The following is a 27813-nucleotide window of genomic DNA, read 5'->3' on the forward strand; positions in this document are numbered from 1 at the left end:
CTTGCTTATGGCTAATCCGACTACTCTAACTAGTGGTCCAGCCAAAGGAGACATGGGTATCTGTTTATTAACTCCTCCTCTTGTTGGAGTACTATTTTTTTCTTCATTTTGAATTTTAAGATCTTTCATATCTTAAATATATTCTTAGATATAAAAATGCAATTTTATTAATGCCAACAATTTCCGACGCGAGATGGCGGTGGAATGGATTTATTATAGTTTTTTTTTTTATCCCTACCAAAAATCGAAATTAAAAGGATTTATCCCTTTTCTAAAGTCCTTGGCATATGCAGGATATTTTTCCATTTTAGAAATTAAAATTTCAAACTGTTTCCGATTTGGAATTTTCATTTTCACTTCAAATATTCCTTCAAACGACCGCGTCGTTTCTATGTCGCTCACAATTATAGCAACGACAAAAAAACGACTGTTTCTATGTCGTTTCAAATTGGGGAATAAATATAAATGTCGTTAACGCCAACAGGAATGCCAAATAGGCGTTCTTAAGTCGTTTCAAAACGATAACGACAACGGGAATAGGGGCGAATAATTGCAAGAAACTTTTCGATCGAAAATCTTTATTGTGTCGAAACTGAATTCGCTGCGAATTCAATGATTAGGCCCAATTATTCATTACTTACCGATCGAAATGACAGCCGTTGGCTGGATAACACCCGGTTCAATTCTGACACCGTATTATAATTGAAACTACTTTAATTCGTTTTTAGTTTAGTTAATGCTTTAGCTTTAAAAACTTCTTTACAATAAGCTTAATTATTATATTTTACATGATTAATCTCTCAGAGATATAATAATGAATGCTAGTACAAGTTTTAAAGATGTTTTAGTTCTTAGCATGATTCATTTGTATTATACGCTTCACAATTATCAATAACTTCATTTTCTTAAAATCTATTATATATTATTTTCTTCTTAATTTGTATTCGCTTTTAAATAGGCTTATGATTTCCGTAAAATTATGTTTCCCAAAATATAGAATCGATAAAAATTATATAAGATTGGCTTATAACACTATTTGCATATTGTATATAAACTTCCTGTTATTTCATTTTTAATAGGTAAGATGTTTATTTTCACTCAAACTTTCATAATTTTCTTCTTAAAGTTGCAATATATATGTGTATGTATATCAATTATGGTTTGTTCCGCGTTTTCATACAATAATGTGTTAATGGATGTACAGTATCATAAATACTTCCTAATTGAATACGTATTAAACATACAATATAATAGTCTTTATCTTTATCGAAAGGCTTTTGTATATGCAATTGTGTTCATTCATTAATTATTTTCGTCGCTGGTCTCACTGCTAAGTATATGTGTAAAAAATGGATTGAGTCCTTTCACAGCAACACCTATAACAATAACAATAGATTTTAAATAAGATTGTGACTATAAAAATATATTTTTTTTATTATACCTTTGCCAGCTGATTGATCTTTCGAGTCTCGCCATTTAATAAATGAATCTTGCGGGATTACATCAGCATCATATAGTTCCCCAAAGAGGTCACTAAGCAGTCCTACGAAATCAAAATTTTATTGAGTGAAAATTAAATTAAAAATGAAATAAACATTAAAATTTGTGAAAACCACCTACCTCTGGGATGTTCTAACCGTGCTACCAAAAGCTGCATGGAGTATAAGCATTCCAATTCGAATTCTTCTTTTGAGTCAATATAACGCTGTAGAACAGGTATGCAAACCTTTTGGAAGCAGTCAGTTTCCAATTTGTAACTATTATCTCTGTATGAAATCGCGAAATCACACAACTTAGTTGCTAAACTCCTGATAAAGTGTTTATCAATATCAACGATGTTTCCCTAAAAAAATATATAATGATTTTATTTGTTTTTTTGTTAGAAATATGCGCCATGTAAGAAACACTTACGTTAATGTAATCTATTATACATTCCGCCTCTGCTTCCTCCTTTAGTAAGTGTTCCACACTCTCAGCAACAGTAGCGGCATAATCCTCTTTCGACTCGGTTACAACGATTGTAGGCTGTAGTTTATCGTTTTCGATACATTCAAATTTCTATTTAAAAATATGAAACAAGTTGATTGTACTGTAAAATGGCGTAAATTCAACTACTCACATTGTTTTGAATAAAACTTTGGACGTCACTCTCTGCAAGGAAATCTGTCCATTTACTGTTAGACGTCTTCCACATTGTACGCGTAAAACTAGGACCGATTTGACTTAAACAATATTCTAAATATATTTTCAAAAACCTTTTGCCAAAACTTGGGTCCTCTTCAGTTAATTGCTTGTTGAACAGATCATATATATGTATATGCTTTCCGCTGATTAATGGCCCTGCAAGACGTTAAAAAATCGTTGGTTATATTTTTGACATGTGTACTTTTATATGGTAATTATACCATACCTGTGAATTCGATAATATACTTCCAGAGGTCAGGAATATCAAGTGATAAGTCACTGGCTATTTCACAGAAGTTTTTATAAGCTAATTTAAAATGTATGACAGATATGAAATTACTGTTAATTAAGTATACAACTACATTTCCTAAATATCGCCTTTGCAATTTTCCAATATGTCTTAAATGCAAATAATCTGTCATAATATAAGACAAAAGAGCACTGCGTTGATTCTCTCTAACTCGCAGGATACATGATTCTACACCGTTTCTCAGTGTTTTGTTGCTTGATCCTATATCTACCATATCTGAAATAACCGATTTTATGACTAGAATATCTTCATCACTGAGCTTTTCAAACACCGCCGCCGGTGGCTGATTCGGTTTCCCACTACTGCTATTATCAGCTTGATTTGAATGGGAGTAAGAATCAATTCCACGTTGAGGATACAAAAGTGACCCTGCACCCGAAAGCTAAACAATGAAGAAAGAATAATAATTATATAAATAACTAGGTTCTCACATATTTTCTTTAAATATCTTGTACCTTAGTTGACATTCTATTGGATGATGGCATTTGCTGTTGCGTGTATTTGGAGTGGCTCGATGTTTTCGGTAAAGTCGACGAAGACAAGGCGGATCGTGATTGCTGTGCTCCGCGAGACGATGAGCTCTCTCGCGACGTTTGTGAAGAACCGGATCGTGGAAGCATTCCTACATACAAAATAAAGTGAAAAACTCATAAGTAATAACTCAAAAACGTTGACAATCTATTGTTATACCATAACGTTCACGTTCCATAGATCCCTTGTTGTATGATCCTTTATTACGCGGTCCACTGCGATCTCTGTCACGATCTCTGTCATTACTTCTACTATTATCATTAAGTGTAGATAAGGCTGCAAACGAGTTCGTAGGTGTGGACGTCGGTGTTGATGATTGCCTTGAACCATTTGACCAAACAAAGAGACCAACGCCGCCCATTTTTTTGTTATCAAAGTTATTTGCGGTTGACTGCACAAAGTATTTTTAAATTATTAAATATCAAATAAATATTTACATTAATATGCTTATAAATATTTAATATGTAAAAATTTTAGTATAATAAGCATACTAACCAAACCCTCCAATTTTAGTGGATCCAAAACGCGACTTCCTCCTTTGCTAGTTTGCACATGCCATGTACTGTCATCGCCATTCGAATTGAAATGCATTCCGCTGCCACTATTATTGCCACTGTTGCCACCAATTTGCTGCTGACGTCTTAAGCTTCCAGTATCTCCCCTTTGGCTATGACTGCCGCTGTACCCAGAGCGATTATCGTTGTATCTACCACCACCACCACCTCGTTCGTCGCGCTTGCCACTTGAACCTAACGAGGATGGTCCATTAGAACCGCCTCCGCCTGACACCGATCCAGCATAGTTTAGATATTGTGAAGACAATTGCTCAGTTTTCATTTCTTTCTCTACTTGTCCCATTGTTTTAGGAGCTTCATTTCGTTTAGATTGCCATTTGTCCCGACGCAAATCAATTACGTCTTGCAACATAAAACGTACACGAGAACTGACTTTAGCACCATCTTTGTCAGTTTTTGATGCTATCGCCTGCATGCGGTTCATGATTTTTTCCAACGAATAACAACGCGTAGATTCTTTCGTGTTAATAGGCGTTTGTTCGAATTTGTCGCCAACAGTTGTTAAAAGCTTGCATAAACATTCTAGCTGATCTTCAGAATTTGGATTTAATAAAGCGTCAATGCAAGAGTTGATAATCTTTCCGGTAAGCATAGAGATTTTGAAAAGCTCTCCAATAAAACGAACTGTGCCACCTGAGCGGCGACGTATCTTTCGCTCCTCTTCCTCTAGCTGCGCTTCTAATTCAGCCTTTTCTGTTGGATCGCTACATTTTGCAATTTTTTCAATAATTGGCTGTAGTTTCTTCTCTTTTGCTTTACTTTTTGTAACATTTTGTGTAAATTCGCGTTCAGTTTTATCGAGCAACGCTGCGCGAAACAGTGCAAGGTTAGTTTTCGTACCACTTTCCATGCGCTCGTCTCTCCTCTTTACCTCAGAAATTAAACGATGACACAAACGTGCGTATGAGACGGAAAAGTTTGGTTCATCTATCGCCTTTTCAAAGACAAGTACCATTACTTCTTCCATTTTATCAGGTGTATCGATTTTAAGTTTAATTATTTCCTCAACTAATGCGTCGAATTTTTCAGGAGTAAGCTTATTTAATATGCCACGGACACGGCGTACAAGTTCTTCCTTCTCACGATTCGATTTAGCCTCTGGATCGGCCTCAACATCACCTTTAACCAAGACCCTAGGACGCCACGCATTGTCAGTTTCATTTAATTTAACATCCTGGTGAAGCGACAAGTTCACATGTATCATCCCTATCGTTATGAAATAGAATTAGGTTATATTAGTATTGCTAAAAGTGTGTAAATATTTTGGTATACTTGTTTGATTGCCATTACCATTTTTACCTTTCATGCTACCACGTCCATGCACTCCGGACATAGAAGCCTGCTTATTTCCATAACCTTCGGCGCCAGATATACTTCCTGCAACACCACGATTAGTGCTTAGGGAACCGACCATAGATTGAACACGCTTTGGATTACGTATAAAGGATGGCATCAAATTAGGCGTGGGTAATATGGATACGTTACTAACTTCAGGTTGTCGACGAGAAGCTGTCGCCTCGCGTAATTTTAGAAGTTGCACTTTGTCATACTGTTTTTTGCCTGACGGATTGTTGGGTGACCATTGACCCTCATTATAGCTTATCAGAGATTGTTGCGTTGTAGACTGATCACCAACACATTCTGAAGAAGTAATATCATTCGAATTCGATTTACCTTCGTTGCTAGAATTACTATTTTTAATTTCATCGACTGTATCGTCTAATGCCGAATTTTCGGTTGGTAATTTTTCAACGGTTGTTGTTAGCGTTATATCCCTCGACTCAGAAATTTCTTCTGGTTTTATAGCTACTACCGCGCGATCTGTCTCATCACCTTCATTTGCAGCTGTCTCAGAATGTCGCGATCTGGAACCCTGAGACTGTGCAATTTGAGACTGAACTCTGTCTCCGGCTTCCTCATCTTTATTAAACGACGAAGCCGTAGTTTTATTTAAACTTGATGTGCTATAATCCACCACCTTAGCATCGTCTTCCCATTCTCTAGGATTTTGTGTCTCGATAGATGCATTTTCAGTAACGTGCTCAATTTCAACATGATTACTTTCGGCAGATTGATCGGTTCTACTGTCCACATTAGAAATATTTTGTTTTTCGTTTACCAATTCTGGTGTTTCTTGTGTAAGTTGCATACTTTGTGGTAGTATATCTGTCGTCTGCGGTTGTGTACCATCGAGATTGGTCGAAATTTCAGGTGCCCGGCTACCGGTGGAATTCAGCGTTTTTAAAGTTTCAGGCTTTTCGACAATTCCAACCTCAACAGTTGTAAAATGGTTTTGTTGGTGTTGGAATTCTGCAGATTGTGGGTATTGACTAGCTTCCGACGCTACTGTAGAACTTGGAACACTAATTGATGAGTTAACTGTGGTAGCCACCGAGACGTTAGAAATTGGTTGCTGTTGCGTAGAATTGCCGTCCTCAGCAGCCACTCCCTTGCATTCGTGACTATTAATTTGGTCGGTAATAACTACATTTGCATCTGCTGATATTCCTTGCTCTGGCTGTCTTTTCGTATTAGCTTGTGACACGATGTGCTGTGATTGTTGGGAATGGGTTTGTAAAAAGGGCAGTTGCTGTTGAACACAATCGGATTCCGCAGGCACTTCTTCTACATGCGTTGTTGACGGCTGAGGCTGATACTGCACATGCTGTTGCAACGACCTACTTGATAGTAATGTATCACTTGATTGCGGTTCTGAAACAAAAAAAATCCATTTTTATTTCGGTTTCGAGATTTTGGTTTTTAGATGACGTAGGCGTAGAATATTATACAATTTAAGTAACTACGTTTGGTTCATATAGCTTCGGTGGCTTGTAAGATATATACCAAAAACCTATTAGAAGTCGGAGCAATACCCATTTTATACAAGCAGTTACAGCTCTCCTGTAGGACCCCCAGAGGTGATCTAGTTGTTGATGACAGAGTATACTGTGTTTGTGGAAGGAACACTTCTCCAGCCTGCTGAATGGCAGTGAAAGCACAACACCAGGAGATGGCGAACCCAATTCCCCAATCGACGACGATGGAACAGATGTTCCATTGCCCGACCGTGAAGAAATTGGAATAGCAATTACCCGCTTGAAGAACAACAAGGCGGCGAGGGCCGATGGATTGCCGGCCGAGCTATTCAAATACGGCGGCGAAGAGCTGATAAGGTGCATGCATCAGCTTCTTTGCGGAATATGGTCGGAAGAAAGCATGCCCGATGATTGGAACCTCAGTGTACTCTGTCCAATCCACAAAAAAGGGGACCCCACAATCTGCACACACTATCGTGGGATAAGCCTCCTTATCATCGCTTATTAGGTTCTATCGAGCGTACTGTGTGAAAGACAAAAGCCCACCGTCAACAAACTGATTGGACCTTATCAGTGTGGCTTTAGACCTGGAAAATCAACAACTGACCAGATATTCACCATGCGCCAAATCTTGGAGAAGACCCGTAAAAAGAGGATCGCCACACACCATCTATTTGTCGACTTTAAAGCTACTTTCGACAGCACAAAAAGGAGCTGCCCTTATGCCGCGATGTCTGAATTTGGTATCCCCGCAAAAGTAATACGGCTGTGTAAGCTGACGTTGAGCAACACCAAAAGCTCCGTCATGATCGGTAAGGACCTCTCCGAGCCGTTCGATACCAAACGAGGTTTCAGACAAGGTGACTCGCTATCGTGTGACTTATTTAACCTGATGTTGGAAAAAATAGTTCGAGCCGCAGAGATAAACAGAGAGGGTAAAATTTTTTATAACAGTGTACAGCTACTGGCGTACGGCGATGATATCGATATCATTGGCAACACCCACGCATTTAGTTCTGCTTTTTCCCGCCTGGATAAGGAAACGAAGCTTATGGGTCTGGTGGTGAACGAGGACAAGACGAAATATCTCCTGTCATCAAACAAAAAGTCAGCGCATTCGTGTCTTGGCTCCCACGTCACTGTTGACAGTCATAACTTTGAAGTTGTAGATAATTTATTATACCTAGGAACCAGCATCAACACAGATAATAATGTCAGCCGTGAAATCCAACGCAGAATCACTCTTGAAAAGTAAAGTCCTCTCTCGACGAACAAAAACTAAACTCTACAACAACCTCATCATTTCCGTCCTACTTTATGGTGCAGAAGCGTGAACGGTGTCCAGTCCAGCGAATAAAAAGACAGCGGCTACGCTGGCTGGGTCATGTTGTTCGAATGGAGGAATGTGTCCCAGCACTGAAAGTTTTCCATGCAGTACCCGCTGGTGGAAGCCGAGGAAGAGGGAGACCGCCACTCCGATGGAAGGACCAGGTGGAGGACATGTCTTCACTTGGTATTACCAATTGGCGCCAAACTGCCAAAAGGAGAGATGCGTGACGCGCTGTTGTGGACTCGGCTATAACCGCGTAAGCGGTGTCTACGCCAGTCAAGAAGAAGAAGAGTTACAGCAGTTAGCTGTTCGAAGCGCTGAGCTGGAAACTTAGAACTCGTTTTTCTGTATCTCTTCTTTGAACTGTATTTTTCAGATTTTCTTCCATCATATCTTGACATGACATGGAAAGGACTATTATCAATAAAAAACGCAATTTTTTTCAAATCTCCAGCAAAAGTCCAATTTTTGGTATATTCAAAATTAGTCCATGTCATGCAGATCAAAACAACGCTCGTTTTGTTTGTTTCCGATAACCCAATCAACCAGTATCATGGAGGAAGTGCGAGCCCATTTTTATAAAAGCGGGTGTTGTTGAGAACGCTGTAACTCATGTTGTACACAAAATTTTTAGCTTAAAATTTGTGTCAATACCAGATAATAAACTCAAAGCTCTAGCTATTTACTAGTAGTAGAAAGACAACTCAAAAATATTACTAAAAAAAACAGGCCGTCAAATGGGACAACCCCCGTAATACCTCACGTTACAAATAACCGAACGGTATTCAATCAGCTCACTAATTGGTAAATAGCCTTTTAGTAATACAACAAGCACATAGCATATATAATAATATTATATTATTTTGAGAAAATTCACAGTTTCTGTTTAGTTGCAAAACATTGGGAGTAGAAAATAACTGATCACATTGTTCAATCATATATTATATTGTATAATCATGAAAAATACTAAAACTCATTTATTTATACTATATTTATACAACTCTAATTAAAACTGTGTTTCGCACAACATGTTCGATGTTAACCTAAAAGCTTTCGGCATTGTTTCGAAAGCGAATTTTTCAATAATTTCAACAAAGGTATGTTGAAATAACTAAGTATTTTGCAATACGACTTGGTACGGGATAAATACCAATGACTTAATACGTGACATATTTATAGTGCCAGCAGACTGCCATTTAGACTAATATATTTTCTCAAAAATAAACGCTGTACATGCAAAAAAAAATGCAAGTCAATTAAACGTCGAACTGACACTATAGTGGGAGTTCATCAATTAGCAGTTTGCGTTTAATTAGTTCATCTATACTTAATATTATAAAGAGGAAATGTTTGTTTTTTTGTGTCGAATAAGCTCCGAAACTACTGAACCGATTTGAAAAATTCTTTCACCGTTGGAAAGCTATACTATCCCTGAGTGACATAGGCTATATTTAGTTTAAAAAAAAAATAGGGTTCCTTACCAAAACTCCGATAATGTAAAAAAAATACAAAAAGCTTTCTTTAATCGCGAATGCTGCGAAAACGATTGAAAATATAACAAAGTGATGTACTACAATTTTGTAGAACTTATCATTATCTACAAAAAACGTCTATTATAGTTTTGTCACAATAAGCGATTTTATATAAAAAAATTAATTAATATATCACTACTTGAAAAGGCTCTTTATTTATACCTTAGTATTAATCCTTATCGAAATAAATGATTTATTATTTAAGATCGCTTCAAAACCTTTATATAACTTTTTGAATTATTAGATTCTGACATACCATTCCAAAGATATCACGAGTTAAGAATTTTGAAATTTTTGAATGGTCCTGTGCGGAATTAAAAATAATTGTCGCTTGATAATAATATGATATAAAAATGAATTGCTGTTCGTTTGTGCCGCAAAAAAACGAGAACGGCCAAACCGATCTGGCTAATTTTAGTCTTGAAATATTCTTGGAAGGCCAGAAAAAGATTAGAAAGTGAGTAAATATGAAAAAATTTCGAGGAAGATAATAATAAGAGAATTTTATTCGAGTTGAGAAGAAAAATATAAAAGAGAAAACAAAAAATTATAATTTGAAGGTTGTCATTGTTGCTTTGTTAAAATATTTTTGTTATTGTTCAATTGTATAAGCTTGTGTCGATTGCCCAAAACAATTTGTAACAAATAAGGAAAGGCTAATTTCACGTCCAACCGAACATTTTACACTCTCGCAATTTATTGATGTAATTTTATTAAGATAACACACAATTTTACCTATATATTCGGCATAAAGTCCAATAGGGAATTTTCTAAAATCGGGAAGTTATTGGTTGTTGAAGTTCAAACCGATCTGGCTAATTTTAGTCTTGAAATATACGTGGAAGGCCAGAAAAAGATGAGAAAATGAGTAAATATGGAAAAATTGCGAGGAAGATGTCAGTAAAAGAATTTTATTCGAGTTGACAAGAAAAATATAAAAAGAGAAAACAAGAAAATAATATTTTGAAGGTTGTCATTGTTGCTTTGTTAAAATTTTTTTGTAATTGTTCAATTGTATAAGGTTGTGTCGATAGCCCACAACTATTTGTAAAAAATAAGGAAAGGCTAATTTCACGTCCAACCGAACATTTTACACTCTCGCAATTTATTGATGTAATTTTATTAAGATAACACACAATTTTACCTATATATTCGACATAAAGTCCAATAGAAAATCATCATATATAGTATATGAGGGCTGATGTAATTCCAGAACCAATTTCACTCATTTTCACCACCAAGGTTAACGGGAATAGGGGCGACTTGGTTCCTGTTAGTAGGCAAACATACGGCACATTCGGCCTTGAAATTACTCCTAAATTGCAAATGAACGAAACACCAGTCAGCAAAATCGTCAAAAATTGCGCTTTAACGAAAATTTTCCAAATATTCAAGAAGTTGTTGGAGGTACTGCACAGGACTTTAAAAGATCTTGATTGTGGATGAACGTTTTTGGTGGAGCCAGGATTCTGTTAGTAGGTGATTTAGCCAGACTCTTCCAATTATTCCTGGATCAACTGTTACTGACGGGCTAATCGTATGCCTAAAATCATTTAATTTGTAGCGACACATAAAGAATCGCCAATTAACAACTAACATATGAGTGTTTTTGCAACAATACCAAATTGCGATTGTAGAAGTAGTTGGCAGTTGACACCTCGATGGATTAATAGCATTTCCAACAGATTTCTTTCACTTCATTGACTCGAAAGAGAAGTTTTCCTGGCATGAAACCTCAATATGATAACCATAAATGACTGATTGAATGACCTATATTGGTGGTAAAAAAAAATATCGATGATCTTAATGCGACAATTTAGAATTTCGGTCCAAGAGAGTTGACACAGCTACTAACCAGGATGACGTAGTCAATTATCCCAAACTATTTAAAATTGCCTGTACTTTGCAATTAAAAGTAGTGTGAGTTGTAATCATGCTGCGTAACATAAATCAACCTCGAGTAATCAATATCGTCGCCGAAGCCAAGATTGGACCAACTTAATTTAATGTATACCTTAGCCACAAAAACGTGTGGCCGGGACTGCTAGTATATTATAAAAAAAAGAAAATCCGTGAAATGTTAACCTAACAACAGTTACACTATAAATTAACTAAACTTTCATAGAAAAATTGTTTAGTATTACAACTAAGCGTTTATAGAAATTTAAATTTTGAAACGTGCTGAGTAATATTTAAAATAAACTGAAATCGCTCACTTAATTCCATATTTTCTATGTAGGTGAACGTTGCTCCAATACCGGTACAAATATAAAAAAGAATGGTATATACTATAAGCCGGTGAATATTTGTTTACATATAAGCATGATTACTTTTACGTTATATCGCACTATACAAGTGTGGTTGAAGACATGAACCAGCTAAATTGAAATGTATTAAGAATAGGTTAAACATTAACAATCCACATACGCAGGAATTCGTAAATATGTAGCTGTGTGTGCAGAGCAAGGTTGTAAGCACTATGTAAGCGAAATAGTACAACGCGAGTATACCACCAACATGTGTGCTGTTGTGCACAAGAGTGGCTGCCACATATGCTTTTTCGGCTTTTATGATTACTCACTATCCACATATTTTCTTACTGTTGCTTTTCATAGATTTATCATATGACTTCCCAAACACATTGTTCATACACAAAAGTATATGATTGCTGCACCACTACGACAAGATGGCCTCCACACCACCGATATATTTGGGATTATTGTGTGCACGTGGAAAATCAAGGTGTTGCCACATTATTTGGAAGCAAATAATTTACTTTTATAACACAAAAGCATTTATATATTTATTTATTTTCACGTTACACAAATGTCCGTTGTCATGGTGAATTTAGTATCACTGACACGTTGGGGTCAAAGTGCGTTAAAATCACACATTACCAGCTTCTATGTAAATATACCTTTACCCGTGCATATGTACACATACAACAAATTCTATGCAAGAAAAGTGATGATATAATAGCATACTAGGCAAATTAATACAGTTTACACTATTATTGAACATTACATACGCTGCATGTGGCACTATCCAAAATGTGAATGAATTATCCCATTGCTGAAATATTACCCCCAAGGATATATAACACTAACCACAGTTTGATTTTATCAATACCACATATGGGAGAACCTATTTAATTTGTTCCAAAAACAACACAAATTTATTGTATATATGTATATAACATCATTACCAGTTTTATGCAAAAGAAAGGCAATAAGACTATACTATTGAAATATTTTTTGGGGAGCAACTAGGAGACACTAACTCAGCGAAACAGTAAAGCATTTGCTGAAGCATAACAAGAAATTTGAACACAGCATACAACTAAATAAAACCATGTACGATCATCCTCAATTATGCATATATGTGTTCAATAGATAGAATAGTATAAGGTATAGGTGATTAGAAGTTCGTGATACGACACCTCTTTTAATCATCGTTCAATGTATACATATGTACATGTCTATATATGGTTGTACTGATGTGCAAGTAGATACATATGTATGTGTGGTTAGATAAAGGCAACTCTAAAGCATCACAATGTACACAACTAAAATTATTAAATATATATACTATAAAAATGTAGGACATTCGATTTACCAAATTAGTATTACTTATGCGAACACGATATAAATAAATAATTAAATAAAGCTGTGAAACATGATAGTTATGTAAAAAATTTACATAAAATATTTCAGTTATTTATTGATATTGACAGATAATTTAATTAACTAAAGTTAGGCCAGTCTAGAAAATAAAAAAATCTAGATCGTGCGTGATAGACACTAGGTGACTGACTATATCTAGAAATTTTAACTGTTTAAATCAAAATAAAAACTCTTAATAGGCAAACAGACAAATAAAAAAATGTGGTTCAGCAATCCGGAATTATTTACTAACAAATACTAAATTTTAGCATGTAAGGAAGCGCTATGTTCGGGTGTAACCGCACATTTTATACACTCGCAGTGTGTTTATGGAATTCTATTCAAATAAGACACAATTTGAACCATAATTTCGACATAAAGTCTACAAGTATAACAAAAAGTATATACATAGTCTTTCAGAGCCGTGTAATTAATAGGAGCTAAGGGAAGTTGTTATCGAGCCGATTTTAATTATTTTTGGTAGAGTGACACGCTGTTAGACGAAAAAGATGATTTGTCGATAAAACAGGTTACGTTCTCACTTTGTGGTAAAACAGTTTATCGACGGAATCAATGATTGCATGAACATTTTCGACCGAAAATCTTTATCGTATCGAAATCGAACTCGCTGCGGATTCAATGATTAGGCCCATTATAAAGTGAACGAACCCATTGTAATTCAAAAATGTGTTATATGGGCAGTTGGCATGGTTTTAAATCGTCCATCATCCATCGGTAACATCATGATGTCAAGTAAATATTGTATTTTAACATTCTTTGAAATCGGTTGAATACTTCGAAAGATATACTGCTTCGTTAGTGAGCAAACGCACTTTTAGTAGTTTTCAAAACATTATTTGTATAGACCGTGGTCAAGGTGGATACTAAAGAAAACTGTGTCTAGAATGTTTGGTTTACATAGCTTGAAATTGCGAGATATTAGTTGCCAAGCACTTTTATTTTAAAATTTGACCTCGAACAGGCTTAATGGGAAAAAATGGCCAAAAATCACAATTAGAAGCATACGTCGACATCTTTAAGCAAATATTGTTGCAAAATGTGACCATCCTTTAAGTAGACTTAAAACTTCAACGGTAACTGTTTTTGTATTAAAAAATGAAGTTGATTATGTTTTTATATGAGAAAGTACATATTTGATTGAAAAAAAAAAAAACAAAAAAACAACATGTAAATTAACTTTTTCACTCACGGTATATATTTTCTTTGCGGCGGTAAGGAAATATAATTTATGCGAAAGCAAGAGGAGCTTGAGAATTCTTGTTTTTTTTAAATATGATTAAACAACAGTTGTGTACATATGAAAAATGTACAAAACGGATTTGTTACAAAAAAATGTAATTCTGAAGATAGCGTACGTAATGCCGGAAACTGACAGAGATCAAGAAACAAGCTGGAAACTGAGGGCCATTCTATAATATTGCGGTGGACACATCAAGCGTCCGTAGTCGTAGAATATCATCTTGGTTAGTGGCATAGCTTTGTTGGTGAACATAGATAGCGTATAGCAAGGTCTCAAGTTTATTCGAAAGTGAAAAAAACCGAATCAACCCGAAATAACGTATTAACTTATTCTAAAATTTACACAAAGCATAAATTCGGGCTCGATTTAAAAGTCTTTATAAGGTATTCATCACCTGATTAATACCTTTTAGTTTTTTCATACGTATGTCCACAGATTTAACAATTTTGGTTATGTCCATGCTTGATTTATAATGAATTTTACACAAGACTGGTAACTTTTTATCCATTAAAACTTCACACCAAATTGTTGTTCTATTCATATTTACTTTATATAGAGTGAATTAGTAGCTTTAATTCAACATTTACATTAATATTTAACTTGATTTATGCTCACAACAAAGAGCTGCTCTGTACCCGCATCATAAAGCTAAAAAGCATGTACACCAAGATTCGATAAGATATCTCAATTTTTCCGTCTCGTTATTCTGATTACTATATACTCTATATATATCGATTATTTTAAGATATTACAAACGACCGCAATGCGCAGGCTATATCTCTGTGCAACATGTTGCAAGAGTATAAATATATCAAATTGAATTAAACATTCCTGAAGCTATGTTAGCGGATTTCAAATATACGTAAATGGTCAGATCTATGTGCATTTTTTATAGGTATACAGCCATATTTTATAATAATAAACAATTTTAGATTTTTTGACTGACTTCAACATCTTAACCTGGCATAGCATAAAGAAACAGTTCAACCACTTAAACGCGCTTTTAAAATGCGTAGGCTTCGAATTGGCGATGCTATTTCAAACAAGTTTCAGATATTCCAAAATAGGAGATGTCGGCACAAAATTGAAGCGTGCCAAAGCTTTGCCAGGTTTAAATTATTGAAAATTTCGACGTGCAAGTGTTAGTATATCGCCAAACTTCTAATAATCAATTATTGCTCCCTGACAGACGGCGGCGTTAATTCGGATTAACTGCTTTAATCGGGGTTAATTCGAGAGTTATCTCAGTTAACTCCGTTTGCTAACTCCCATTTAATCCTCAAAATTTTAGAAAGTTAGTGGGAGTTCGTGACTTTTTCGTTGGCAACATTGTTAAACATAGCCGCTTTTAACCTATTGTGAATGAAAATATGCAATACTGACAGCTGTTTTTCAATTAAACGTAAACAAAAACATATGCACGCAATGAAATAGCTAAATTTTTCTAAAATGGAAGTTCTAATAATAACGTATTTATGTATATTTTTGAAGTAATTAGTGATTTAGTACTAATTGTGTGGCTAACAACCGCAATATTCGCTTTCTATTGAATTTTATTTTACCAAAATGGAAATGTTACTTGCCAATCAGCTGTTTATGGGAGTATATAACTCGCTTTGCTGCCGTCTGTCACCTAAATATTATCTAGGCTATTAGATTAATTCTTCATCTTATAGAAGACTGTTCCCGTTGTAATAAAATATGCGGAAGATATTTAAAACTAAAAGATGGTATGCTAACGACCATATTATTCCCAATATATCGAGCAAAAAATGAAAAGATAGATACCTGTGTATCAGTTCTTAATCAATTCATAGAAGCTATACACAATTTAAACAGATCTTACGCACTCATTTCGCACGTGATACCGATTTTTGATACATTGAAAACGGGTCTTGTTGATACAAATAATTTCTGGTCCACTGATAAGTATATATATTTTACGACGATATTGGATAAAGTCAATTTCGATGTTGTTGAACTGCCTATACCAGTCTAAATAATTTGTAAGATCTCGCAATGAACCTGTCACAAAGTTGCTCTCTTACCTAATTTCTCTAATTTAAAACTCCATGATTGGATTGATGAACACATCAGGCTATTATTTTAAATATTAACATACATATAATTTTATACGTGTGAAATCACAGCCAAATAATACCTTTATACCTTATTATATGAGTTAACGATTGCACCTAACTATAACATTTATGTTTAGATTTACTCACCTGTAGGGTGTACAGAATTCCCATCTTTTGGATTTATGATTGGAAGAATTCTGAAAATAAAGCATAGATAGGGTCACTTATATGTGCAAAGAATGATGCTTAGATGAAATTCATCTAAAAGCAATAAAAGCAATTCTCAACTACCCAGCTAAATTTATTCACTGAATTTAAAACGGATGCAATTTGATTGCGACACTATTCTTACTACTACTGTCAACCAACTCATAACACGTAAGAAACTTACTTTTTGCCTCGTGGTTTATGAACTGCTGGTATAATTTCCACGGAAGGGCCATCTGATATTGCCGAAACTATTGGAGTCGGATTAAGGGTGCCATCCCGTGACATTTGTGTCATATCTAAAACATATACAGATTACTTGTAGATTTATGTACATAGTTATACTTGTATGATACCTACCCCCCATCATGTCATATGGTATATTACGCAGCCGCTCGGCCATAACAATAGGTGGTGGGGCATACAAATTTGGTTCTGGATATTCAATTTCTGTACTGGCTGATGGCTATAGAAAAAAACATATAAACATATATATAAATAGGTACATATATAAGTATCTTTATAGATTATGCAAATATCAATGAACTCTACCTTTTTTCCATCATCTTCAAAGATGTCCTTATTTGTGGATGGATCAATGATTTTGATAGCATGAGTACGACGACGAGTCGACTTTTGGCTAGATTGTGTGGGAACTGTCGTTTGTACAACACCTACAATTGATTGTACGGCAACTTGTTGTCCATTAGGATTTGGGGCAACGCCCAATACTGTTGGATTAGCTCCAGGAGGCACGGCACCAGCAGTTAATACCGTTCCGGGCGCCAACGGCATTTGTGTTTGTGTTGCACCTGGGGGTGCTGACATTGGTCCATTAGGTCCTGGCTGCACTGCCATTGGACTACCAACACCAACACCTGTACTAACACCTACGGCACCGCGTTGTGTAGGAACAGGGTAGTACGATGGATACGTATATTGATAGTTTGGCTGCAAGGGTTGTGGGTATTGTGCGTACGGCGCAGGAAAAGTTTGACGCTGATACTGTGGAAATGGCTGTACTACAACGCCTTGATGCATTGCTTGTGGATACATAGCTTGCATCGGAACATGACGAGCGCCATTGCGGGGCGCCGGACTAGCGGAAGGTCCTCGATATAAACTAGCTCCCGAATTTGAATGTACTTGGCTGGAACTGTTGGTAACGGTTTGTTGAACAAACTGCATAAATGGAATTACAAATAATACAATTCAAACAGATATTGATGAGTCAATAGAAATAAAAAATATAATTACTACCCTACTTCAAACTCAAAAATATAAACATAAAAAGGATTTGCAATGCTGTTCTACATAGGATAATTTTTATACTATTACTTTATATATACTATTACTATTACTTACACTACATTAAAATAAAATTTATACACTAACGTGAAGTAATTAGTCACATTTAGTTTAACATCTGTGCAAGTATTATGTGCTGAAGAAGTAATATGAAAACTCTTAGGAAGAACTGGTACAAAGCAAAGCAACGTTCGTGTGTTGCTTGAAGAAAGCTCTCTAACAATTAATACACTGTACAACATTCGGCTGGTTATTGCACCACAATAAATTTTTCTGCGAGATTGAGTCAGAAGTGAGAAGAAAAAATACTTCGCCGTTTTGAGAAGTAAGCCGCCAAAATCGCACTATTTGCTTTCGAACTTTAAAGATAGGCTCATGGAAAAACATTATTGTTAATCACACGATGTAGATTAATTACTTTCGAAATTCGAAGACAAATATTTCGATTTTGGTGGCTAACGGAGTAGAATTTTTACTTACACTGTACATGAATCTCCTGGGAATCGAATCCAAATATTTCGATTTTTGAGGCTAACTTCAAAAACAGAGAATACACTTTTTTAATACTTGTGACTCAATCTCAATGAAAACTTTAGATTGGTCCCATATCCAGAAAAAAATGATTTGATCCACACCGAAAAAAAAAACCGATTTTAAAGTATAGTTTTATTAATTCAATATTATACCATTTGAAAGTGTTTCATCATGCGTAATAAATAAGATTACTTATACGTTAAGCCACAAAACGGAAATATATGAACATGTACCCTGTATTAGAACGCCGCTAAAACGGCGATGATGTCCTTATTCGTTTTTACGTTTTTTTATTGTACAGGGCATCTAATATGTTTTCGGAGCCGACCACTGCCGACAGATATAGAGCGACCTGGGGATATAGAGCGTGAATTCTACGCACTACTACAACATTTGGACTGCCAAATCCAAAAAGAAAAACCGAACTCAATAATGTCCTCCAAACGAAAACTTTACACAAAACAGACATATATTGCTTGAAATCGAAACAATTGTAAACGATTTATAATTTCATATCGTAAACCCTATTTTCTTTTACGCAATTAAAATATTTGTCATACATTGTTATATAAAAACGTAATTTTTAAACACCTAGCATACCTCTTGTGTGGATTGATAGTTATTGTTAGGCAACAACTTATTGTTATAATCGTATTTCCTATTATCGTCACAACCGATATTCACACCGACAAGTTTTTTTTCATGTGTATAAGCAGTTCCGCCTGTTCCACCTGTCCCACCTAGCGCTATACCTAACGTACTGCCATGAGACGTTTGGCTATTCGTTAATGCAACCAAGCCGCCACCAGTACTACCACCATTGCTACCATTTTCACCGCATCCATTAATATTGCTACCATTCGCTATATGTATTCCGGTAATGAGTACACCATTAATATTGGCCCCAACGCCAAAATCGGTTGGGCTAACAAATCCTTTCGTATGAGTGACATCGATCATAGTAGTTTTATTATTATTACAATTACTAATGCTGCGATGTTTTACATTGTATAGCGTCCCGCTCTTCATATTATATTCCGTGTTAATTTGGCTGTTACTTATCTCCGGCGGTATAGATCTGTTAACAACATTTGCGTAACTTTGTTGGACTATCTGTGCTGCATGCGAATTTTGTTGCTGTTTCTGTGCAATAGGAGAAGTTTTCAACAATGTTACAACATTGTATGAACTATTAATTTGAAATTGCTGATTATTTTGCTGTTGCGATTGCTTTGGTGGCGGAGCTTGTTGATATTTTTTCTTTTTATTTGCCGCCATAATCTATAAAAGCAAAGTAAATTTTCAAACGTATGTGTAGTTGTTTGCACATAATTTTGAGTTTTCTTTCTTCTATCAGCAACGAAGCTAATTGATAAATAAATGAACTTGCTTAAATGAAATATTCTGGGATAAAAAATATTATGTTTAGCAGTTCTTCTGTACTAATATCGTTTTTTATAAAAAAAATGTATAATTAACTAAACACTGTGAAAATAAGTTGTGTGCAGATGTTTAACAATTCGAGTGTGGGTGGTTGGCCGAATTTCAACAAGAGTTCATAATTATGTACAATAATTAAGTTCGTACTAAAGCAAAACAAACATTGGTCACTTAAAGCATAATGTATTAATAAATAAAATTATTAAATACCCCCTGAAAACCTTAGCATATACTGATGGTTATACAGTGAGCACTGCCCAAACATAAACTCAAATTATTATAAACTTATCTAAAATTAAATAATTTAAAATGGTTAATGCTTAAAACGAATTTACTAATGAAGAAATTACATCGCGAAATTTATATAAAATTTTACTCTTCGCGTTTTTTTGCAATATATATTGTTTATATTTAAAACTCACCATGTTTTGTGTGGGTTGTGACTGCATGGCTTTCGAAATGTTTGGTTGAACTGACGGTCCGAAAGAAGCCGTTTTTTGCATACCGTGTATGATTAACACAGATTTTGTAGCGTCCCACTTTAAGGGGTTAAAGATGACTTCCGAGTGATGCAGCTACATAACCATCTATTAAAGATATTACGTTGAAGAGTATAATGTAAAACTACACACAATTCTATGAAATACACTTACCTTAATTACAAACGAAAAATTTATAATTTCTTCTTTACAAATGGGCAAGTTTTTGGAGCACAAATAATTTCCCACGGTTTCCTTTTGGTGATTTTTTATAATTATGACTTTAATACAGTTAGGATACAATTTTTTTTTATATTTCAGCTTTCTTCAATTTATGTTGTTTTAACTAGAATGTAAAGTGTAAGAATAGATATTTTTAATCAACTAGCGCCATAAACAATAAATTAAGTCTGCATATATTATAAAAGGGACAAAATAATGTTTTAACTAAAGATTAATTTAAATTCATATTTTATTCATATAATTTATAAGGATGGACTCAAAGTGAAACGGTCGGTAGGCACGGAGACCCGACAACACAGTGTGACAATAAATTTTTGGTTAAAAGTGGTATTTGCCGATAGAGGAAGCTCTCCAGATAACGAATATATGTATATAAAGTTGCTCAGAATTATAGTCTTACATATTTTTATTTTTAGAAGTCCACACATTTATATACGTAAAATACTATTTCATATCATATCATATATCATAATTTTAAATAGAAAGTTCTTCTCTATCCGGCCATACATAAGATCGCAGCGTCAAAGAAATTTGAATTGTATCCACTTCAGTACGAAGTTGCCCAAGTGTCACTTTACTTCGGTGCTTGTTTGAAATTAGCCGCGAAAGACTAGCAAACACTACTAGCATGTAAAGTAGCTCTCAATTTATGATAATTTCCCATTAATACATTTTTTGTCTTTAAACACTTCACGTAACTATATTACTATTTAATATTCTTTAGTGTAAAAATAACTTCCATACAATTATTAACGTTTTACCAAACAGCAAACAATTTTTCCTTTCTAATAACGAAGAACTGTTTATATTCGTTTTTATTATAATTTATAATTACATTAAAAGATCATGTTAGATGTTAAAAAATAATCACACTTGATAAACTCCGGTTTGTGACAACTACAATTTTCTTTAAAAAGCGTCCGATGGACCTAGTTTATGTTGCAGTTTACGCAAAATAATTTAAAATGTTAAATGAATTGGCACAATTCCGATTACTATGGCGCCGCGATCTGAGGGCACCGATTAAAAAATATATAGGGTTATAGGTACCGCAGCTAGTTTTGCCAAAATTTCTCTTCTTTTATTTAACAAAATTAATTTTAAAAAATCATATCAAGGACAGTCTCTTATTTTGCTAACACTTGTGTTGGCTTGACCAGAAAGTAGTTCTACGCAAAACACTTCGAACACACCTGGTTTTGGCTCGACCAGGGTAATTTTTTTGGAGCACGGCCGAAGCCCGCCAGTGCAGAAAGTTCTTCGCGAAAAAAAAACTTCGGACATCCCTGGAAAGATTTTTTATATACATACTTGATTCAGAAGAAAGTTCTACAACAAAAAACCATGAAATGCAAATATATAAAACACAGTCATTAAAAAATCTATCATCTATGGTTTCTAACATGTGGCAACGCTCGGTCCAATCCAAGTCGAATCAATAATATTTATATATATTCCAGCTCTGGAGAGCCTTTATACCGATCGGAGTTGTCAAACCCCGACCGCCAAAGTAATCGGAATCGTGCCAATGAATTCTTCGCAAAAGAAATAGGAACGTAACAAACTATTTTGTGATGATTAATGCAAACTTAGGGCTTCAAATATGCGTTTAATTTTTTCAGTGGTCTCTTAGATAGCTTCTCTGAAATAATTTGAAAAAAAGTATAAATAGCAACAAAATCCGGAATTAAGATAGTTATACGGTGACAGAAGCGGTTCTTATGTATAATAATATATAGATTTTTTATTTTATATTGTTTTTGATGAAAAAATTGCACTTTTTATATTTACCAGATACATCTACTGTACTGTTTCATTTAATACTCTGCACTACTTATTTATTAAAATTTCTTTCTTGCATATACACATCAATTATATGGTACCAACTCTATGGAAGATTTATGATGCAGCAGTACAAAACTCGGATATTTATCTCGAGAAAACAAACCGATATCCGCGGTATATTAAGTCACTGGAACTATAATTGAAATACATTTTAACGTTTTGAACCATACAAACGAAGAAAAATGGAAGACTAGAAAAATAAAAATATTATACCGTTTTAAAGGTGTTCGTTTAGTATTATCAAGATGCATTTAAATTTAGCGAACTAGATTAACTGTGAAATAATATTGCCGTACACGTTGATTAAATTTAAACCTTATATGAAGTTGAATATGAAAAATATCAAATTAAAACATATATTCTAAAACATGAACGGCCTTAATTTCAAGAAAAAAAGCGAACAATTATTAAAATTTGCACATGTTACACAAGCAATTTTACAGTATATCATTAATCTGTGAGGTATATTATCACATGAGTGCAAATAAGTATTAAAATCTGCGACGTACATAGTCAATGCGTTCAACGTTATTAGCCAACAAAGCAACTACATACACACTATATAATTTTTTTCGCATTCAATCGAATACGTGTTACACGTGGCAGAAAAGCATGCAACGACAGTTTGAAAACATACATTTTTATGTTTATCCAAATTACACTACACTATAAATTGATGGAGTTTTGCAAAACCTTATAACACCTTTCTAATACCGAAAATATTTGTTATTAATACTTGTTGCTGCCAAACGAAGTATGTCTTAGAATAATTTACCTCTCCTTACACAAAATCACAAATGCGAAATTAATCTATTGAAATCACTATCACATCAAGGGATGCAACACTCACCAGACGTTTACACTATAACACGAGACGTTGTACACCAAGTAGGTTTTTTTTTTTTGTTAGCAGTCACAATCACACCCACGGTGATGCCACACCGAAAGTTTGAGCAATAAATACACTTATCGATGTAGTTGCCACCGAATGTCAAATTCTTATGTTGGTGTTCACACGAAGAAAATGTGGCTTATATTTATCGATACTTTGAGTGTTACATATGATTACCAGCAATCTCCACAGTCAAACGTTTATATTTAGTCACATATAGCGAGTCAGATTACGTATTGCCAATTGAGATACGTTATTGCTCAATGACAGCAATATATGTCAGGTGTTATATCTAGGTATATATGGCTGCCATAATCCTTCACTGCGATACTTTGACAGCTAATTTTTCACTTCGGTAAACTCGTTGTAGAGGTAACATCATTGGAATGCACTTACGCGTTGTCGGCGTACTGTCTCAATATAAAAACACCTTTTGATTTTTTATCTCTTCGGCAACTTCTAAAGCATTGGTTGGCGTTCAAATGCTTATATCATGAAATGAAAGAACTCATAAAATTTTGTTTTGATATGACTAATATTTGCCGCTTAAAATGACAGTTGATAGGCAAAAACAGATATACTGTGCAGACGACCAACATGGAAGATACTATTGAATAACGGGCACAATTCCGATTTCTTTGGCTCCGCGATCTCAAGGTACCGTTGGAAAGAAGATTAAAAAATATATAGGGTTATAGGCAGAAGCCTAGTTTTCGAGATCTTCGGGCTTAAAGATAAAAAAAACAAAAAGTTCATTACGCAGTTTCCCACACTTTAACACATTTTACGCACTTTTTTCACTTAAAATATTTTTAATTACACTGCTAACATTCAATTAAAATCACATTTTAAATTTATTTAAGGTTTTTAAGCAAAAATTATTTATTGTAAAAATCACTTTTCCCTCTAATATTTCCCCAAGATCTATATGTTTACAATTATGCGAAAAACGAGCGCTGCCACAATGAGATTCCATATATGAGGGATTTCGCAAATATGCCTCCTTTTTTTTGCCAAACTTCCTCTTCTTTTATTGAACAAAATAAATATTAAAAAATCATATTGAGAATAATGTTTATATTGCTAACACATGAGTTGGGTCACCCAGGGTATATTTTTGAAAGCGCGGCCGAAGGCCTCCACATCAGAATGGAGTTCTACGCGAAAACAATTCGAACACTCCTCGTTTTGGCTCGACCAGGGTTATTTCTTCAAAGTGCGGCCGAAGTCAGCCAGTGCAGAACGGAGTTCCATGCGAAAAAGCTTCGAACACTCCTCGTTTTGGCTCGACCTGTGTTATTTTTTCCAAAGTGCGGCCGAAGGCAGCCAGTGCAGAATGGAGTTCTACGTGAAAAAACTTAGAACACTCCTGGGTTTGGCTTGACCAGGGTTATTTTTTTTTAAGCGTGGCCGAAGACCGCAAACTCGGAAAGAGTTCTACGCGAAAAAACTTAAGACATCCTAGAAAGATTATTATATCTACATATTTGATGGAGGAGAAAGTTATATGACAGAGACCTATGATATTCAAATAAATAAAACGCAGTAATACAAAATCCTTCACATATAGTTTCCAAGAAGTGGCAACGCTCGGTTTCCGCATAATTGTAAACACAGAAACCTTTTCAGGTATTAGTGTGCTAAGAGATTTTTAAAATAGGTAATTTATACTTAAAAACCTTAAATAAATGTAAAATTTTAATTAAATTGAATGTAAACAGTGTAATTTTCAATATGTGAAGTGAAAAATGTGAGAAAATTGCGTTAAAGTGTGTGAAATACTAAGTGATACTTATAGAAAAAATGGACTTTTAAATACAAATATTTCACAAACTATGGCTGACTCCCTAAATGTATTTTGCTTTGCATTCGAACATAGTATCACATTCCCAAACGCAGTTGCACAAACTTTGATAAAGTATCGTATTCCTTATGGTAAACCTGCGCGATAAATACGCAAAAAAAGCAATCTGCGCATCACTAACTTTGCTGATGCATTTGTTAAATACAACAAATTTTATAAATGTGGCGTATGTTCTTTGCTTGATATTTTAGTTAATTTTGATGGCAGCGAGCTGTCATTTATAGCGTTAAGAAATATTGCAAATTTAATTGAATCGTTTTTTTAGACGTGTGGCTGTTATGAATAATTTTGCGAATATAGTTTAATGTTATGGAAGAATTTGGATAAGGGTTTGACGTTATATTTTAGAAGTGGCAGTTAATTTTGTTGACAGCGAGCTGTCATTTATAGAGTTAAGGAATATTTGAAATTTAATTGAATCGTATTTTTTTAGACGTGTGGCTGTTATGAAAAATTTTGCGAATATAGTTAATTTTATGGAAGAATTAAGATTCAGCATATAGATAAGGGTTTGACGTTATGTTTTAGAAGTGGCTCGATTGGTTTCCAGTCAAGAGACCCAATTTTCGACAACTGTTGGCTTTTATGAAAAATTTTGCGAATATAGTTTAATGTTATGGAAGAATTTAGATATATCATATAGATAAGGGTTTGACGTTATGTTTTAGAAGTGGCTCGAATGATTTCCAGTCAAGAGACCCAATTCTCGACAACTATTTGCACCAATCGTGGCCGTATGCCAGCAATAAACATTATTCCAGTGTATGTCTATTAAAGAATTGTAAATTGAGTATAAATCAGCTGGTAACAGCTGTCGGAAAGGCCAACTCCGCAAAAAGTAATCCTTCATTGAAAACCTCATATATGCATAAAATAATTGGTGGTATATGCAATATTCAAATATAACATGAACTTAATTTCATCAAAATTTTAATTTCCAAACTTCTTATATATAAGCAAATTAAATTATATGAGAATAATCAGAGTTTATTTATCGCTAAAATTATAATATAACTCTGAAACTTTATCTTAAATTTAGTAGTAGAAGTAATGATGAAAATCACCAATCACTTAAAAAACGAGATAAAACAGGTAAAGGGGAAACTTTAGTATACTATCCCAGGCTTTCGGTAATAAAATGGGTATCGTTGGAAAGAGGAGGTACTCTAGATTAAGAATATATATACATATGCAGCTGACTTATAGTTTTCGAGATATTCGCAATATTAAAGTTGAAAAAAGTGCTACTTTTATCTTGAATTTTCGCAATATATACTGAATATTTTATTAAAATTATGCACTTTACACTTACACTTCACCACATTGTTTCTGCATATTTATTTTATAAAAATTATGACGAAAATGGCTGTAAATAAATATTTAACATTTTACACAAATCTTCCTTAAAAAAATAGCAAAAAGGGTTGCAGGTTGACAAGTTATCAGTGTTGCCACATCAAATATTTCGCAAAAATAAAAAGAATAAAAATAAACAGAACGATACCCATTTTATTACCGAAAGCCTGGGATAGTATACTAAAGCCAACCCAGGTAAAAAATACCCAATAACATAGGACATCAGACTTTTCTTAAATAAATATTTGATTATATATCAGTGATAGTTCTGCCAAATACTTTCGAAATTTAATTTCCAGTATGTACTTTAACTTGATGTATCTTTAAAACAAGATTATAAATCAGTTATCCTTATGATCCACAACTACATACAATTTGGCATAATATCAATGTGGTCTCTCCGATATGGGGTACATTGCTTCTCACATATCATTAAATTGTTTTATATGCCCCTTCCACACAATACTCCAATATCGAAAGGGATATTCTCAACATTGTTAATCATGTTTCACAATTCAATATGTAGGAAGAAATATATTAGGTTATGTTTTAATTTTTGTGTTATCTTGTTGCTACATACCTTTGTGAAGGGAGAATAAAGTAACTATAAACAAGTAAAAAAATATAAAAAAACTAATTTTAGTGCAAACTTGTAAATTGGATAAATCACAATTTCCATATTATCATGTTATTTCACAATTTGGTTTTTCATTTAAAAATATGTTAAATCTTTTTTCCTTAAATTCTGATAAAGTTTCTAGGTAAACCAAATCTTAAGTAAATCACATTTGTTATAAAACAATTTCAATTCAATAATTATCACAGCACTTATACCAACTAACGTTACTAACGTACTCACACACAAAACCGCATATTTCGTATGTATATTTATATATGGATATTCGTATAAAGCGATGTAAAATGTTTTATATACAAAACTTCTAAAGAAAAAACGTCGCGAACAACAACGTGTTATAGATTACTCCGTAAATAAAGCTTCAGATAATGGTATCGATATTAATAAGCATCGATAAACGTGGTTGCCAATAGCGCTGAAATGTGTAATGGGTCTTCCTACACAAGATAGAACGTAATAGCAATGCCAGACGGCCAATAACTGCGCCTTACGTTGGCGTTACACAGGAAAGAACTTGCATCCATGTTGATCACGCGATGATCAAAAAGTGATCAGTTGTGTGCAGAGTTCTCCAATTTTCAAATTAGAAGTATTAAAATTTTAAAATAATGGACGAATAAAGCTGAAATGAGTGAATTATTCCCTTTTACGAAATTGTACACAAGCAGTGCATTTTATGGAACATGAATCTTATGAATCCATTTTGGTGATAAATGCAAGAAATTT

The 27813-nt window shown here is 34.3% G+C and overlaps 1 protein-coding gene across 7 annotated transcripts; it reads right to left on the reverse strand.

The window, feature by feature from the left end:
* Positions 1–712: 712 nt before the first annotated feature.
* LOC105220016 (eukaryotic translation initiation factor 4 gamma 3) lies at positions 713–27450 on the reverse strand. Of its 7 annotated transcripts, none has more exons than XM_029045543.2 (18): positions 27310–27450; positions 20425–20596; positions 20194–20358; positions 18932–19612; positions 17042–17671; positions 16850–16955; positions 16674–16788; positions 16430–16479; positions 4891–6312; positions 3521–4806; positions 3185–3416; positions 2950–3116; positions 2411–2876; positions 2120–2340; positions 1912–2058; positions 1621–1843; positions 1442–1543; positions 713–1376 (listed from the first exon to the last, which is right to left on the reverse strand). In XM_029045543.2, exons 3-18 carry the CDS (start codon positions 20272–20274, stop codon positions 1303–1305), a joined length of 6003 nt encoding a protein of 2000 aa, XP_028901376.1. In that variant the 5' UTR covers positions 20275–20358; positions 20425–20596; positions 27310–27450; the 3' UTR covers positions 713–1302. The 7 variants fall into 7 exon arrangements, with proteins under 7 accessions (XP_028901376.1, XP_028901379.1, XP_028901377.1 ...); XM_029045546.2 differs by having other exon boundaries at positions 27306–27446; XM_029045544.2 differs by lacking the exon at positions 27310–27450 and adding an exon at positions 23189–23345.
* Positions 27451–27813: the final 363 nt, after the last annotated feature.

Source organism: Zeugodacus cucurbitae, chromosome X, assembly GCF_028554725.1.
Source record: "Zeugodacus cucurbitae isolate PBARC_wt_2022May chromosome X, idZeuCucr1.2, whole genome shotgun sequence".
In the NCBI taxonomy this organism is placed as follows: Eukaryota; Metazoa; Arthropoda; class Insecta; order Diptera; family Tephritidae; genus Zeugodacus; species Zeugodacus cucurbitae.

Bases quoted from the DNA above. Each gene is read 5' to 3' on its own strand.
- LOC105220016 (XM_029045543.2), bottom strand. From the start codon at position 20,274: ATGCAAAAAACGGCTTCTTTCGGACCGTCAGTTCAACCAAACATTTCG. The intron at 16,789-16,849 runs GTAGGTATCATA...TATATGTTTTAG, and splicing joins ACCATATGACATGATGGGGG to ATATGACACAAATGTCACGG. The intron at 1,844-1,911 runs GTAAGTGTTTCT...ATATTTTTTTAG, and splicing joins GTATAATAGATTACATTAAC to GGAAACATCGTTGATATTGA.